This window comes from Sorex araneus, chromosome 5 (genome assembly GCF_027595985.1).
Source record: "Sorex araneus isolate mSorAra2 chromosome 5, mSorAra2.pri, whole genome shotgun sequence".
Taxonomy (NCBI): Eukaryota; Metazoa; Chordata; class Mammalia; order Eulipotyphla; family Soricidae; genus Sorex; species Sorex araneus.
Window position 1 is genome coordinate 52,660,945 of NC_073306.1, and position 15,468 is coordinate 52,676,412.

Consider the following 15,468-nt stretch of genomic DNA (forward strand, 5'->3'; position numbering starts at 1 on the left):
TAGCCCAGCAGACCTATGGTGTGCGTTGAGTAGCCTCTCGCGCGAATTGTTCACGGTTAAAGGGAAAGTGTCGGAGGGGGGGCGTGAGGAGACGGCTTTCGACACGCCGGCTAGCGCAGGGCCACGCAGGACGCTGCCCGAGACAGGAGCTGCGAGGCCGCGCCCCCGCAGGAGCGGTGAGCAGGCGGCCGCCTCCTCCGCCCGTCGGGCCGGAGGCGCAGGGGCGGGGATGGGGGGGCGCAAAGGCTGCTGGGAGCGCGCATGCGCGCGGCGCTGCGGGGTGGCTGCCTTCAACGTCCGCGGGCGCGGGGGCTGCCGGGAGCCGACGGCGGTGCTTTGCGGCCGGTCGTGCGGGCCGGGCGCGGGCGGGCGGGCGCGGCGCGGCGGCTGTGGCGCGCACAGGTGATTGACTGGCCGGCTGGCTCAGGCGGCGCCCGGTCCTCCTCGCTGGCAGGTGGCGGAGCCCGTTTGGGCGGCGGCGGCAGCGGCAGCGGCAGCAGCAGCAGCAGCAGCGGGGGCTCGGCTCGGGAGGCGCGCCTGGGGCCAAGGCCATGGCCCCGCGGCTGCAGCTGGAGAAGGCGGCCTGGCGCTGGGCGGAGACGGTGCGGCCCGAGGAGGTGTCGCAGGAGCACATCGAGACCGCCTACCGCATCTGGCTGGAGCCCTGCATCCGCGGCGTGTGCAGGTGAGGCCGAGCGGGGCCTGGGCGGCGTGCCACGGAGCCGGCGTGGGGGCGGAGGCCGCGGGAGGCGCTTCCTCCCCGCCGCCGGCCCGGAGAGCCCGGAGGCGTCGCTGGGCCGGCGCCCTGCGCGGCGCCGATGCCGCCCGCGGCCCTGCGGGGAGCGTTCTGGGTTCTGTTCTTAGAAGATGGCGGGGGAGGTGGTCGGGCCAGGGGCTTCGCAAACGCCGGCTGCGGCGGCCGCTTGGACTCGGCTCGGCACTTCAGTTGTCGTGTGTTTTTTTTCCCTCCCCCTCCCCTCCTCCGCCCCCCCCCCCCCCACTCCCGACACGCACACACCCCGGGTTATGCTCAAGGCTTACTCGCATTATTCCTGCCGGTGCTCAGGGAACCTGGGGGTCGAACCCAGGCAAGGCAAAGGCCCTGCCCGCAGTTTTAGCTCCTGGCCCTTGAGTTTGTGAAAAGGGAACTTGCATCAGTTTACCCTGCGTTAGTGTTGACGCAGTTCGAAAGCGTGTGGTTAGCTTGCGTCATAGGTATCCTTCACCCCACAGTTGCCCCCCTACCACTCGCTTGCTAATCTAATTTCGAGTCTCCGCCCTGGTCCTTTTTTTTTTTTTTTCACTCCCGCTTAGTGGCTTTTTTTGGGTCACACCCGGCGATGCTCAGCGGGGTTTCTCCTGGCTCTGCACTCAGGAATTATTTCTGGCTGTTCAGGGGACCATATGGGATGCCGGTGTTCGAACCCGGGTGGGCCGCGTGCAAGGCAAACTCCCTCCCCGCTCCAGCCCCATTCCCTGGTCCTTGTGACTCTACCCAGTTTGAGCCCTGGAGGTGCTGACCTTCACTCCCGCTTAGTCCTTGAACCTTGCCTTGACTTTAAATCCTTAGGCATCCTGCTCCACAACACCTTTTAACGCGGGAACGATAGTTTTTGTATCACAGTGAATTGATTGGACCCACCGGACATACTGAGTGGTAGCTTTTCAGCAGGCATCAGTCAGGGCTCCCCGAATTCCCACTTTGAGAGGACGATGGGATAGGGATGACTGTCCACATCCCACCATTGGAGGTTTGGAAATAAAGCTTGTTTTCCTTTCTTCTGGGTTTGGAAATGAAGCAGGCTAGGGAGTTTCTGCAAAACACCCAGCAAATAATTACAACCTCTGAATTTACTACTCATGAATGTGGCTTCAGCACTAAATAGTAGAATTTTTTTTCTTTGTTTTTGGGTCACACCGGATGATGCTCAGGTGTTACTTTTGGTTCTGCACTCAGGAATTAGTGCAGTGGTGGTGTGGTGCTTGGGACCATGTGGGGTGCCAAGGGTCAAACCCAGGTTGGCCAGGTGCAAGGCTAGCGTGCTGCCTGGCAAACTGTTTGTCCAGCCTCAGTAATAATGTATTAAAGCAGATTCTCAACATAAGTAGGTCCCAGGGTAACCAAAAAATATTTTACGCAGTTTTTGTAATTTTGGTTTTCGTTGTTTTTTGAGGGGTCACACTCTGGAAAGCTGGGGGACTACTCTGAGTTGAATGTGGTTTCAAATCATAGGAGGGGGTGACCTGCAGTCACATCTTGATACTCCATGTGCAAAGCGTTTGCTCTAGCCCTTAGGGCACCCCCCTGGGCTAATACTTCTGGTTTGATTTTTTTTTTTGGGATATACCCAGCTGTACTCAGTACTTTAGGCTCTGCTCAGGGATCACTCCTGGTGGGGCTGCTGGATCAATGGGATCATCATAGGGATTCGGGGTGGGGTGGGGTGGGGTAGATCAAACTCCGTTTGGCCACATGCAAGGCAAATATCCTACCCACTGTGCTATCCCTCTGACCTCTATAGGTGGTTTTAAGCCATTGCAAGCCTTTTATCCAAGCAATTTGTATTATGTTTGTTTTGATTTTGGGGCCGCACCCTCTCATGCTCATACCCTCAGGAATCACTTCTGGCCATGCTCAAAGCACCCTGTGTCGTGTGTCCAGCATAGATCCTGGGTGGAGTGCAAGGCAAGAGCCTTAGCCACTATATTTTTTCTTTTTTTTTTCTTTTTGGGTCACACCCAGCGATGCACAGGGCCACACCTGGCTCTGCACTCAGGAATTAGCCCTGGCAGTGTTCAGGGGACCATATAGGATGCTGGGATTCGAACCGGGTCGGCCACATGTAAGGCAAACGCCCTTCCCGCTGTGTTATCACTCCAGCCCCGCCACTATTTTTTCTTGAGTCTAGTATTTTGTGTGTGGGTGCATGGAGTGGGGGACAGAAGGGATGTTTCAGTGCTCACCTGGTGGTTCTTGGTGCAGGCTGTTCTCACACCTAGTGGTGGTGGTGGGGGTTGTGCTCTGCATTCTTCTGGGGTCGTCCCTGACAGTGCTCTGGGGATCACGTGATGTTGAGGATCAAATTACTTTCATTAACTGTACTACCAGTCCTTGCCCCAGTAATTATTTTTTAACTAATTTGGGAGGGGGTGACTTGGGCCACACCTGGCAGTGCTCAGTGCTTCTGGCTCTGCTCAGGGATCACACCTGTTGGGGCTCTGGAATCAGTGGCAGGGCAGTCCAGGACCCAAACTGGGACTAAGCCTCCCCACCCACCTCTCCAGCCCCCAGGCTTAGACTTAAAACTGTTTTCAAAATAGGGACCACACCCATCCATACAGGTGGGGCCTGGGGCTGTTCCTGGTGCAGTGAGGAAGGGCTTCTTGCCCCACTAGGGATTGTTTTACAAGTGCAAAATTACCTCCCTAGCCCCTACTTTGCAAGTGAGTGAGTTTTTTTTTTTTTGGCCTCACCCAGTGAAGCTCAGGGGTAATTCTGATTCTGGTCTGTGGTCACCTCTGGTGGTGCTGGGGATCAACTTCAGTTGGCTTCAGGCAAGGCAAAAGCCCTACCTGCTGTACTGTCACTCTGGCCTCTAGCTTGCAAGTTTTCAAAGGTTAATTGATTCTGTAGGATGTGTCACCACTTAGTCCCTTTTTATTGCTGCCTAATTGTTCTTGTGTGGATATGCATCCTACCATTAATTTGTACACCTGTTGGTGGACTTAAAGGTTTTTTTTGTCTCCCTTCAGGTCAGTGGTAAGGCTTGTGTAGAAGGCCCTGGTTCATTCTTTGGCATCAAAAACTTGTTCAACTTCAGGGTCTGAGGTAGTACTGTGGTTAGAGTGCTTGCCTTATAAGTGACCCACCGGGGTCAGTCTCCAGCATCGAACATGGTTCCCCAAGTGCTGCCAAGAGTAAGCCCTGAGCCACGAAAACAAACAAACATTGCCCAACTTTGGCTTTTTTTTTCTTACCACACCTGGTGATGCTTGGAGGCCCCTCCTGTCCTGATGTTGGAGTGGGGGGTGCTTCCTGCCAGTGCTGAAAAGGCCCTTGTGCTGACTGAGCTCAGGCATCATTGTTGGCAGGGCTGGGGCGGAGGGCCATATGGGGTGCCCAGGGTAACCCAGGGCCGCTGTGTGTAAGACAGATCCCTACCCATTGAGCTATCCAGCTCCCCATTGAATATACGTAAAACGCAACAAAGCTTTGTACACATGTTGGAAGGATAACAAGATCAAGGTAATTAATGCGTGTCACCTTTGTCACCTTACATTGTTAACCTGACAGGCCAAGGAATTTTGTTTTGCATCTTTTGGCTGTTGTGAGCACCTGTGTTCAAGTTTTTCTTAGACTTCTGTTTTATTTCTTTTCTTTTTTTTTTTTTTTTTGAGCGGGGGCACACCCAGCGCTTGGTGATGCACAGGGATTACTCCTGGCTCTGCACTCAGGAGTTAGCCCTAGTGCTGCTCAGGGGACCGTTGGGATGCCGGAAATCGAACCTGGGTCAGCCGTGTGCAAGGCAAATGCCCTACCTGCTGTGCTATCTCTTCAGCCCCAAGACTCCTCTTTTCAATTTCTTATTGATATAAGTAGGAGTGTTCTGCCGGCACCTCCTCTGCTGTCCTCGCTTGGCCTCGTTCCCGCCCCCCCCCCCCCTTGCCACTCCTTAGGACTTTGGGCATACCCATTGCTGCTCAGGGGTTACTCCTGGCTCTGCTCAGGAATTACACCTGGGAGTGCTTGGGGGATCATATGAGATGCCAGGGATTGAACCAGACAAGATAAGAACTCTATCATGGAGTTACATCCTTGTTCCTCATCAGTTTAATCCTTGGCCACAACAGACTTAGGGGATGCCTGAACTGAATTGGTGGGGAGAGGTATTCAGAAACTAGCTGATTCCGAAGTAGCTAAGACAATCACAGGGTGAAACTATATACTGGGCCCCCCTCCCCGACAATTCTCTGGATACAATTCTGGGTACAAAAAAGCATTCTTTTCTTTTCTTTTCTTTTCTTTTCTTTTCTTTTCTTTTCTTTTCTTTTCTTTTCTTTTTCTTTTCTTTTCTTTTCTTGTCACAGCCGGTGATGCACAGGGGTTACTCCTGGCTCCATTCAGGGGTACTCCTGGCGGTGCTCAGGGGACCATATGGGATGCTGGGAATTGAACCCAGGTCAGCTGCGTGCAAGGCAGACGCCCTACCCGCTGTGCCCTACCTGCTGTGCTATCGCTCCGGCCCCTGAGACCAGTTTTGATGAGATCAGGTGATAGATAGAATAAGTGCCTGAATTCAAAACTCAAGTTACTGCATCTGCTACTCAATTCTGAGTCATTGTCATTGTGACAAGAGGGTCAGTGTGGGCCAGAGCAGTAGTACAGCAGATAAGGCACTGGCCTTACATGAGACCAGCCCAGCTCGTCCCTGGCACTCCGTATGGTCTCCTGAGCCCCACCAGATTGTTTTCTGAGTGTCTCCAGGTGTGGCACAAAAAAGAGTTTGCATTTGGAGTTTCAGAGAAACAATTTACAAGGTTTTTTATTTTTATTTTTATTTATTTATTTATTTTTATTTTTTGTTTAAAAAAATTTTTGTTTTTGGTTTTTGGGTCACACCTGGCGATGCACAGGGGTTACTCCTGGCTCTGCACTCAGGAGTCACCCCTGGCGGTGCTCAGGGGACCATATGGGATGCTGGGAATTGAACCCGGGTCGGCCGCGTGCAGGCAAACGCCCTACCCGCTGTGCTATTGCTCCAGCCCTTATTTTGTTTTTTGGATCATACCTGGCAACGATCAGGGGTTATTCTTGGCTCTGAACTCAAGAGTCACTCCTGGTAGTGCTTAGGGGACCATATGGGATGCCTGGGATTGAACCCAGATCTGGCTGCCTGCAAAACAATCAGTCACCTTACCTGTTGTACTAACTCTCAGGCCCTGACAGTTTGCATTAGAAAAAATTAGGGGGGATGGGAATCCACACCCAGCCATACTCAGGGGTTATTCTGGCTCAGCACTTGAATCACTCCTGGTAGGCTCTGGGGATGATATAGAGGGACAATATGGGATCCCAGGGAGTTTGGGTCATTTGCAAGGCAAGTGTCCTCCCCACTTTACTATCACTTTCACTGCTTTAAAGGACTATTGAGGCTAATAGCTCATTGAGAGGAATGGTTAAGCTTGAAACTATTTCATTGGTTAAATGTTTCAGTTTGGGTTTGGTTTTATTTGTTTTAGTTTGGGACCTTGGAGTTCTGAGGGCTGTTCTCAGATCAGCTGTGGGTGACTCCTGGTGGACCTGGGGACACAGGATATGGTGTGGAGATTGAACTGGGGTCAGCTGCATATTGAACTGGGGTCAGCTGCATACAAGGCAGGAACCTTAACTCTTCTGCTGTCCATCTGAGCCCTGAGTTACTTTTTTTTTTTTTTGCTTCTTTTGGGGTCACACCTGGTAATGCACAGGGGTTACTCCTGGCTCATGCACAAAGGAATAACTCCTGGCAGTGCTCAGAGGACCATACGGGATGCTGGGAATCGAACCCGGGTCGGCTGTGTGCAAGGCAAACACTCTACCCGCTGTGCTATGGCTCCAGCCCCGCCCTCAGTTACTTTTAAGCCATAAATTATGACTAGGTACTTATCTTTTTTTGGGGGGGTACTTCATATAAATCTGTAGACTTTACCTAGACAACTCAACTAGCTGACGTTGGTGCTAATTCTTTTTTTTTTTTTTTTTTTTGCTTTTTGAGTCACATCCAGAGATGCTAAGGGGTTACTCCTGGCTTTGCACTCAGGAATTACTCCTGGTAGTGCTTGGGGGATTATATGGGATGCCGGGGATCGAACCCAGGTCAGCCGCGTGCAAGGCAAACGCCCTAACCGCTGTGCCGACCCCGATTGTTGCAAATTCTTGTAGCTCAACTCTTGAGTGGGAAGCAGCAGGAGTCCCAGTTGAGGATGTAATGACCCTCCATAGTGAACTTGAGACCCAAAGGATCCCCAAACCAAAGGGATTTGTTGGAAAGGAGATGACCAGTGAACACGGCACTGGCCGCTCCATCAACCTCTGGCTAATAGTCAATCAAATATTTAAATACTGCAGGAAAGAAGCCCTAGTTTGAGCTATGAGTCATGGGTTTATATATTAGTGGGGAGCTTTATTTTTTTTGCCCCCCAAGTTGAGGCCACACTGGTGCTCGGGGTTTCCTCCTGGCTCCTTTTTCGGGGTCACTCCTGGCATGGCTGTGGGGAACTGCAGGGACCCAGTATGGGTTGGGCATCATCTGCAAGGCAGGCATCCTACATGCTGTGCTATATCGTCCAGCAGGAGTTTATTCTTCTGTGAAACGAGGTCGTTTTTACTGAGTGAGACTAAGAAGAGTGTGAGGAGTGGAGGAGGAGTGTGTGCTCGAGAACACAGGTGTTTCCGAGTGGAAGCAGGCAAGCAGAGAGGGGCTGGAGCGATAGCATAGTGGGTAGGGCATTTGCCTTGCACGCGGCTGACCCAGGTTCGATTCCCAGCATCCCATATGGTCCCCTCAGCACCGCCAGGAGTGATTCCTGAGTACAGAGCCAGGAGTAACCCCTGTGCATTGCCAGGTGTGACCCAAAAAGCAAGCAAGCAGAGAGACATGGAGACAGGCAGACACGTGCTCCCGGGAGAACACAGACTGGGAGAGCAAGCCCAGAGTTTTTCTCTTCCAGCTGTTGGGCCACACCCTGCCGTGGTCACGGGTAACTCCTTGGCTCTGCTCCAAGAATTACTTCTTTCTAGTGGTGCTCAGGGGACCATGTAGGATGCCAGGGATTGATTAGATCAGCTGTGTGCAAGGCCAGCGCCCTACCTGCTGTACTATGTCTCAGACCCATGGGTTTATTTTGCTCTTTCTAGTGCCGGGGAACCTGGGGATGACCTCAGCATGTTTGGCCCATTTGTGCTGGCCTGACAGGAGGTACGGTATAGAGACTCCATTTCTCCGAGCTGTCTGCCCCACTCTGTTAGTGTTATTTTGGGGAGCTCCAAAGGAGTGCTTGGGGGCCTGCAGGTATTCTTGGACATGCAGTCATGTGTTTGAGTGCTGCTGCCCAAGTATGGTGCTCCTCAGCTCCCCAGTGCCAGAGATCACGAGGGCCACCGCGGATAAACCCAGTTCTGTCCCTGATAACACATGGTCCCCCTGAGCATCACCAGGGGTCACTATAGCACAGAGCAAATACAGTCCCTGAGCACCGCTTGATGTGCTGCCCCCACCCCTGCCACCCCACACAAAATACATATATAGAAAAGGCCCAGCGATGTAGTTCAGGTCGAGTGTGCCCTGCCATGTGTGAGGTTTGGTGTTTGATCCTTGGCACCACAAAATTCATACTAAAAATCATATCGGGTCCAGAGTGATAGTACAGAGGTAGGGCCCTTTGTCTTGCACCATTAACCTGGGTTCAATTCTTGCATCCTATATGGTCCTCTGAGCACCACCAGGAATGATTTCTGAGTGCAGAGCCAGGAGTAAGCCCTGAGCATCTCTGGGTGTGGCCTCAAACCTCCCCGCTCCCACACCTCCCACTTCAATCCGAGAGAGAGCTCAAGAGGCTGGGTGTACGCTTTACCTGCTAGAGGCCCTGTTCAGTTCCCAGCACTGCGGTGTTCCCCCGAGTTGCCGTCAGCATGCCTGGTGTGGTCGCCAAAGGCCCAGAAAGACCTCCAGTCTTATTTTCAGATTCATTACACATTTCAGGAACACTGATCAAATGTTGATTTTGTTTATTTTCTGGGAGCGGGCCCTGGGGCTACTCACTGGTGCTCAGCGGGCACTCACAGTTCTGTCCTCCGGGTGCTTGGTGGATACTCGTGTGCTTTGGGGTAGAACAGGGCTTCCCGCATGTGCACCCAGTCTCCAGCGCCCGTCACTGTCATCCCGTTGCTCATCGATTTGCTCGAGTGGGCACCCGTAACATCTCCATTGTGAGACTTGGATAGCCCCAGTAGTTTACTTTTTATGGTAGTTCACAGGTAGCAGGTACCAAAAGAAGATTATGAACCTCCGTGATAGTTTGAGTTTGGGCTTGTGTGACCTAGTAAAACGATGTTAAATGAGCAATTCAGGGGCTGCAGAGATGGGTGAGAACTCACCTGGCTTTGCATGGAGGAGGCCTGGGATTGATCCCAGACATACTATACAGTCTGTTAGCTCGCTTGGTGTGGCACAAAGACAATACATTTATTTATTTATTTATTTTTGGTTTTTGGGTCACACCCGGCGATGCACAGGGGTTACTCCTGACTCTTCACTCAGGAATTACCCCTGGCGGTGCTCAGGGGACCATATGGGATGCTGGGATTAGAACCCGGGTCGGCCGCGTGCAAGGCAAACGCCCTACTTGCTGTGCTATCGCTACAGCCCCCAGACAGTAAATTTATTGGACTCAGGGGATAGTTCCAAGGGTTGGAGCAACTGCTGGGCATGCAGAAACTATGAGCTGCAGGGAGAAGTCCGAGACACCCTGAGCAATGCTTAGGAGCCTGCCTTCCACCCCCTCCCACCCCCCCACCACCACCCCCCATACTTAATTTATTGCAGGAATGCCCTGCTGAACACTTTGAATATTTAAAACATCTGGCCTGGAGCTATAGTACTGCAGTTAGGGTACTTGCCTTGCACCTGGCCAACCTGGGTTCAACCCCCCACATCTATATGATCCACCGAGCCCTGCCAGGGATGACCCCTGAGTGTGGAGCCAGGAATAAGCCCTGGATCACCATTGGGTTTAACACCCCCACCCACTCTGCTCAGGGATCACTCCTTGACAGTGTTGGGGATCAAATCCAGGTAGAGGGGTTGGAACAATAGCACAGTGGGTAGGGCGTTTGCCTAGCACATGGCCGACCCGGGTTCGATTCCCAGCATCCCATATGGTCCCCTGAGCACCGCCAGGGGTAATTCCTGAGTGCAGAGCCAGGAGTAACCCCTGTGCATTGCTTGGTGTGACCCAAAAACCAAAACAACAACAACAACAACAACCCAGGTAGACTGTGTGCAAGGCAGGCACCCTGCTCACTGTGTTAACACTCAGGCCCTGGGTGAGCTTTTTATTGTTGTCCAGCCCTGTTTGGGGGAGGTTTGTTCTGTTTTGTTTGGGGCCACATCCGGTTGTGCTTAGGGTTACTCCAGGTGGTGCCCCGTGAACCATATGTAGTGCCGGGGTTGAACTGGGGTTGGCTGAGTGGAAGGTCATCCTCTCACGTGTATTGTCTCTCCAGTCCTGTTTTGTTTTGGTTTGGGTCTACAGCTGGCATTGCTCAGGAGCTACTTTGGGTTCTGCTTTGGAATCACTTCTGTTGGTGGTTGAGGAACCAAGCATGTTGCATCAGGAATCGAACCCAGGCCTCCTGCAGGCTAAGCCTGTGCTCAGCTGTTGAGCTACCTCTATGGCCCCTATCACAAAATTTTTTTGGTTGGGGGGGTCCCCAGTGGGTGATAACAGGTGCTAGTCCTAACTGCTGGGGATTGCTTCTGGTGGTGCTCTGAAAACTGAATGGTAGTGCCAGGGATCAAATCCAGGCTTTCTGCTTGCAAAAACTTGTGCTCCAATGTTTTGAGCTATTTCTCTGCCCCAGGACTTTGTTGGTTTTGGGGCCACACTCAGTAATGCTCAGGGATTACTCTGGGCTGTGTTCAGGGGCCATATGGGATGCTAAGCACTGATAAACAGGTTGACCATGTGCAAGGCAAATGCCCTACCTGATGTACTATCACACTGGCACCCCAAAACTTCTTTTGCGGATAAGGGGCTGGAGCGATAGCACAGCGGGTAGGGTGCTTGCCTTGCACGCGCCCGACCCGGGTTCAAATCCCAGCATCCCATATGGTCCCCTGAGCACTGCCAGGAGTAATTCCTGAGTGTAGAGCCAGGAGTAACCCCTGTGCATCGCCAGGTGTGACCCCCCAAAAAAGAGCAAAAAATAAAGTGTTCTAAAATTAAAAAAAAAAAAAAACTTCTTTTGCGGGTGGTGGGAGTGATTTGGACCACAGCTGGCAATACTCAGGGGCTATTCCCAGCTCTGTCCTCAGAGGTCACTTCAGACCATATGAGGTTCTGGGGATTGAACCTGCATTGGCTTTATGCAAGGCAAGCACCCACCCCATGCACTGTGCTCTCTCCACAACACACACATATTTAAATTCCTGGTTAAGTATTTATTTTGGGGTTAGAGAGATAGTATAGTGGGTTAGGTGCTTGTCTTGCATGTAGCCAAGCCAGGTTCGATCCCCACACCTCATATAGTCCTGAGATCCACCAGGTGTGGCCCCCCAAAATAAAAATGTATTTGAATGTATTTGGAGTGCTTGGGGAGATAGCTCAACGGGTTGAGGACATGCTTTGCAAACCGGAGGCCCCAGAAACTGCCATCACGTGGTAAGTGCAGGGAAAAATCCCTGATGACCGAGCCAGGAGCCATCCCAGAGCATTGCTGGGGAGGCCCAACCCTCCACACAGCACGAGTGTATTGAGAATTGGGGATTGAGTGATAGATAGCATAGCGGGTAGGGTGTTTGCTTTGCGCATGGCCGACCTGGGTTTGACTCCTGGCATCCCATATGGTCCCCGGAGCATCGCTGGTGTGACCAAAAAGGAAAAAAAAAAAGTATTGAGAATCTTGGTGTTGGGCAAGCCCGGGGGTTACTGCTGGGCTCAGTGTTGGGGGCCCAGCTCTGCTAGGGGATCCTTAGGTGGCGGCAGTGAGGCATCCTTCAGCTTGTGTGGGGAGAGAAAAGTACAAGTCATGAGATGAAAATTCATCCCAAGATACTTTGTTAGAGCTGAAAGGCCCTGTAAGTAAGCTTGTGTCTCCTACTGACCTCTCAGCTAAGAGGTTAGAAGCAATTAGGTGGGAACTCATCTCTTGGGCTGTTTTTTAGTCAGAAGTTCCCCGTTTGTCTTTATCCATGACTGAAAGAAAAGGCCTTCTTGAAATTTTACCTTCCGGTCAAATTTTATTACACAGAAAATTTTCTGAGACCTGTGGGAAGGGAGTCAGGGTAGTTAGAAGAAGCAGAAATATGTACTGCAAGGAAATAGGCATAACCATGATGATAGGGTATTTTTCACCTGTGCCCGCTCTCCTAGTGGGTGGAAATGGATATGGTACCAGAGGTTGAGTGTGAGGGTTGCTTGTGCAGGGGAGGCCCAGCTTGCTCTGTGGTGCTGTTTGGGTTGGCTTGTAAATAATGCCTTACAATTACTTTTTTCTTTTTAAATGCTTCATTTTTTTGGTAGGGGCTTTCTGCAGTGGTGCTGGGGACCACCAGTGCTCCACTCAGTGATGCTAGGAAGACCATGTGGTGTTGAGGATGAAACTGGGGCCCTGTGCATGTCAGGCTTGCTCCCCAGCCTCTGAGCAAGCACCTTAGCTCAATTATTTATTTTTTTGCTTTTTGGGTCACCCAGCAATGTTCAGGGGTTACTCCTGGCTCTTCCCTGGTAATGCTCAGGGGACCATATGGGATGCTGGGGATGGACCCTGGGTCCGCCACGTGCAAGGCAAAATGCCCTACCCTGTACTGTCACTCTGGCCCAGCTTAATTTTTTAAGTTTTGCATCACTTTTTCAAGGAAAAAAAGCACCAGGGCTCTTCCAACCTCCTCCCTCAATTTATTGCCCCGTCTTCCACGTCTTGGTTCCCACCTGAAGTGTAGTTTGTTAGTTTGCTACAACAGGAATTAAGAAGCCTTAGAGTTTGCTTGGGAGGAGTTGTGCTTTTTCTTTTTCTGTTTTGGGGCCACTCCAGGACACACCTGGGCCTCACTCCTGGCTCTGCTCAGGGGTCACAGCTGGTGGATCCCTTTAATTAATACTGGCATTCTAGAGCCAAGTAATGCACATTGCTCCCATAACATCTTTGAGAAGCCTCCTAAAAATCAAATTTGTCTTGCTCTATTTCTTTCTGTTCATAGTAAGTGTCATTTGCTTTAGTGTAAAGGAGCAGTGCTTGCTCAATAAAGATTTGAGACGATGAAAGTAGAAAATAGCAACAAAATTGTACACCATCCTGAACGAACACACACACACACACACACAGACACATACACACACACGAAGTCAAGCTTATTGGTGGCTGCTGGGGAGATTCTTTGACCGGCTGGAGTGAATGCTTATAGTGTGAGTCTGGAGTTGATCCCAGCACACCCAGGAATGGTCTCAGGGCACCCTGCACTGCTCACAGATAGTTATGTCCCCCAAATGTTAAATCTGTTGCACGGTTTTCTTGTTTTGACAGACACCTGGTGCTAAACTCCCAGCAAGATGCTTAGGGAGGATCCTTCATGGGCACACACATCTCCCTGGCCACATTGTCATTTTTAGGCTATAACTGCCTGTTACTTATTTTTTGGTAAGGGTCACATCCTAAGGTGCTGTGTTTGTGTATATTTTGTGAGTGTGTGGTGGGGGGAGGGCGGGAAATGTGTGTACAGTGCGTGCACTCCTTTTCACTCCATGACCACTGGGGGTCATGAGATGCTTGGAATTGAGCTCCGGGCAGGGACTCATCCCCTCATTCTCCAGAACGCCTGTTTCCTCTCTGAATACAACTTTGGAGCCAGTTGAATGCACGTTTCTTTCCTTTTGTTGTGGGGAGGGGTTTGGGCCATACCCAGGGGTACTCAGTCAGGGACCACTCCTGGCCGTGCTGGGGGTGGGACCATATATGCCAGGGATTGATCCCAGGTGAGCCATGTGCAAGGCAAGCACCCTCTGCTGTACTGGCATCTCTCCAGCCCCACGAAGCAGACACAAAGCTGACAAGACTATTTCCGCATGTCAGGGATCAAACCCAGGGCAACACATGCATAGCTACTAGTGACCTGCTGATGATCCTTGACCTCATCAAAACTGTTCTAAAGCTGACCAAACTTGTTTCCTATTGGTGAAAGCCAGAAAGATATTGGACCACACCCAATAGTGCTTAGGGCTTACTCCTTCCTCTGTGCTGGGGGTCAGTGGGACCAGGATCTACCACATGCTGGGCAAGCTGGACTCTCTGGTCCCAGACACATGTATTTTATTTCCTTCCTTCCCTGTCTTTCCAAAAATAAAGCATGCTGGAGATTATCTTTTGTCCATTTTTGTTTTATATTTGCATAACGTTGCAACCTGTGGATGACACCATATGTCTTTTAGAGTTTGGATTATTTCAAATTAGTTTTAAATATTTTTAATGCCCCCCCTGCCCGTCCTTTTGTTGTTGTTACAGTGATGGGTGTTGTATGGTGCTTTCACATTTATTTAGGTTTTTGAAACATGCCTGGCAGTGCTCAGGGGTTAGTCTTGGCTTTGTGCTTGGGGGGGACACTCTTAGCTGTGCTGCGGGACTGTGTGTTACTGAGAATCGAACCCTGGTGTCACGCCTAAAGCATGCACTCAGCTGTGGAGCGCTCTTCGCCCATCACAAATGATTTGTAATTATATACAGTGCAGTAAAAAATAGCCCACCTCAACAACATTTGAGATGTACCTGTGGAGAGGATTTATAGAAATGAAATTACTAGGTTTAAAGATATATTTAATTTTATTGGAGATTGCAAAAAATTTTCCCTGTGGAAATCTCTACCAATTAGAATTCCAATCAGTAGTGTATGATTGCCTGTCCCCACAAGTTTACAGGAAGTATGGTGAAAAATAGGTGAGATAGACAAAAAATGATTAGTAGAATTTCAGTTTGCATATTAGCTTGGGACTATAGTAGCTTAAAAATGAGCCTTGGGGCTGGGTGTTAGTACAGCAGGTGGGGCATTTGCTTTGGATGCAGCCCTCTCAGGTCCAATCCCGGGCATTATCTGTGGTCCCCTGCGCACCACCAAGCCTGAGTGTTGAACCAGGACTAAGCCCTGAGCCTCCCCAAACAAAAAGCAAAACAAACAAAAAAATTAAGCTGTCTTTTTCTTACAGGCGAAACTGCAAAGGAAATCCAAATTGCTTGGTTGGGATTGGTGAGCATATTTGGTTGGGAGAAATAGATGAAAATAGTTTCCATAACATCGATGATCCCAACTGTGAGAGAAGAAAAAAGGTAAGCAGTATTTGTTAACTAATGGCTATGTGATATTTCAGTGTTTGTGTTTTGTGCTTATGGTCAGAAGCTGATTAATACTGATTTCGGGTAACCTTTGCACCTTTTGGGGGGCTGGGATGGGATTTTGGGCCACACCCAGCTGTGCTCAGGATTGATTCCTGGTTCTGCTCACTCGTGTTGGTGTTCAGGGACCATGTGTGGTGCTTGGGTTAGAACAAGAATCTGTCAAGAGGCTCCCCACTCTCCCTGCCCCCGACCTGGCAGCTTTCTTTTTTTTTGCTTTTTGGGTCACACCTGGCAATGCACAGGGGTTATTTCTGACTCAGGAATTATCTCCTGGCGCTGCTCAGGGGACCATGTGGGAAGCTGGGAATCAAACCTGGGTCGGCCGA

The 15,468-nt window shown here is 50.9% G+C and overlaps 1 protein-coding gene across 4 annotated transcripts in view; it reads left to right on the forward strand.

The window, feature by feature from the left end:
* Positions 1-328: 328 nt before the first annotated feature.
* The window catches only part of USP48 (ubiquitin specific peptidase 48), a 68,867-nt gene continuing 53,727 nt past the window's right edge, over positions 329-15,468 (forward strand). For 2 of the 4 annotated variants that reach the window (XM_055138743.1, XM_055138744.1), the window contains exons 1-2: positions 329-685; positions 14,953-15,073. In XM_055138743.1, coding sequence (XP_054994718.1) covers positions 552-685; positions 14,953-15,073 — 255 coding nt within the window. In that variant the 5' untranslated portion in view covers positions 329-551. Of the gene's footprint in view, positions 686-14,949; positions 15,074-15,468 lie in introns of those variants that run through there. The other 2 variants (XM_055138746.1, XM_055138745.1) reach the window with 2 other exon arrangements.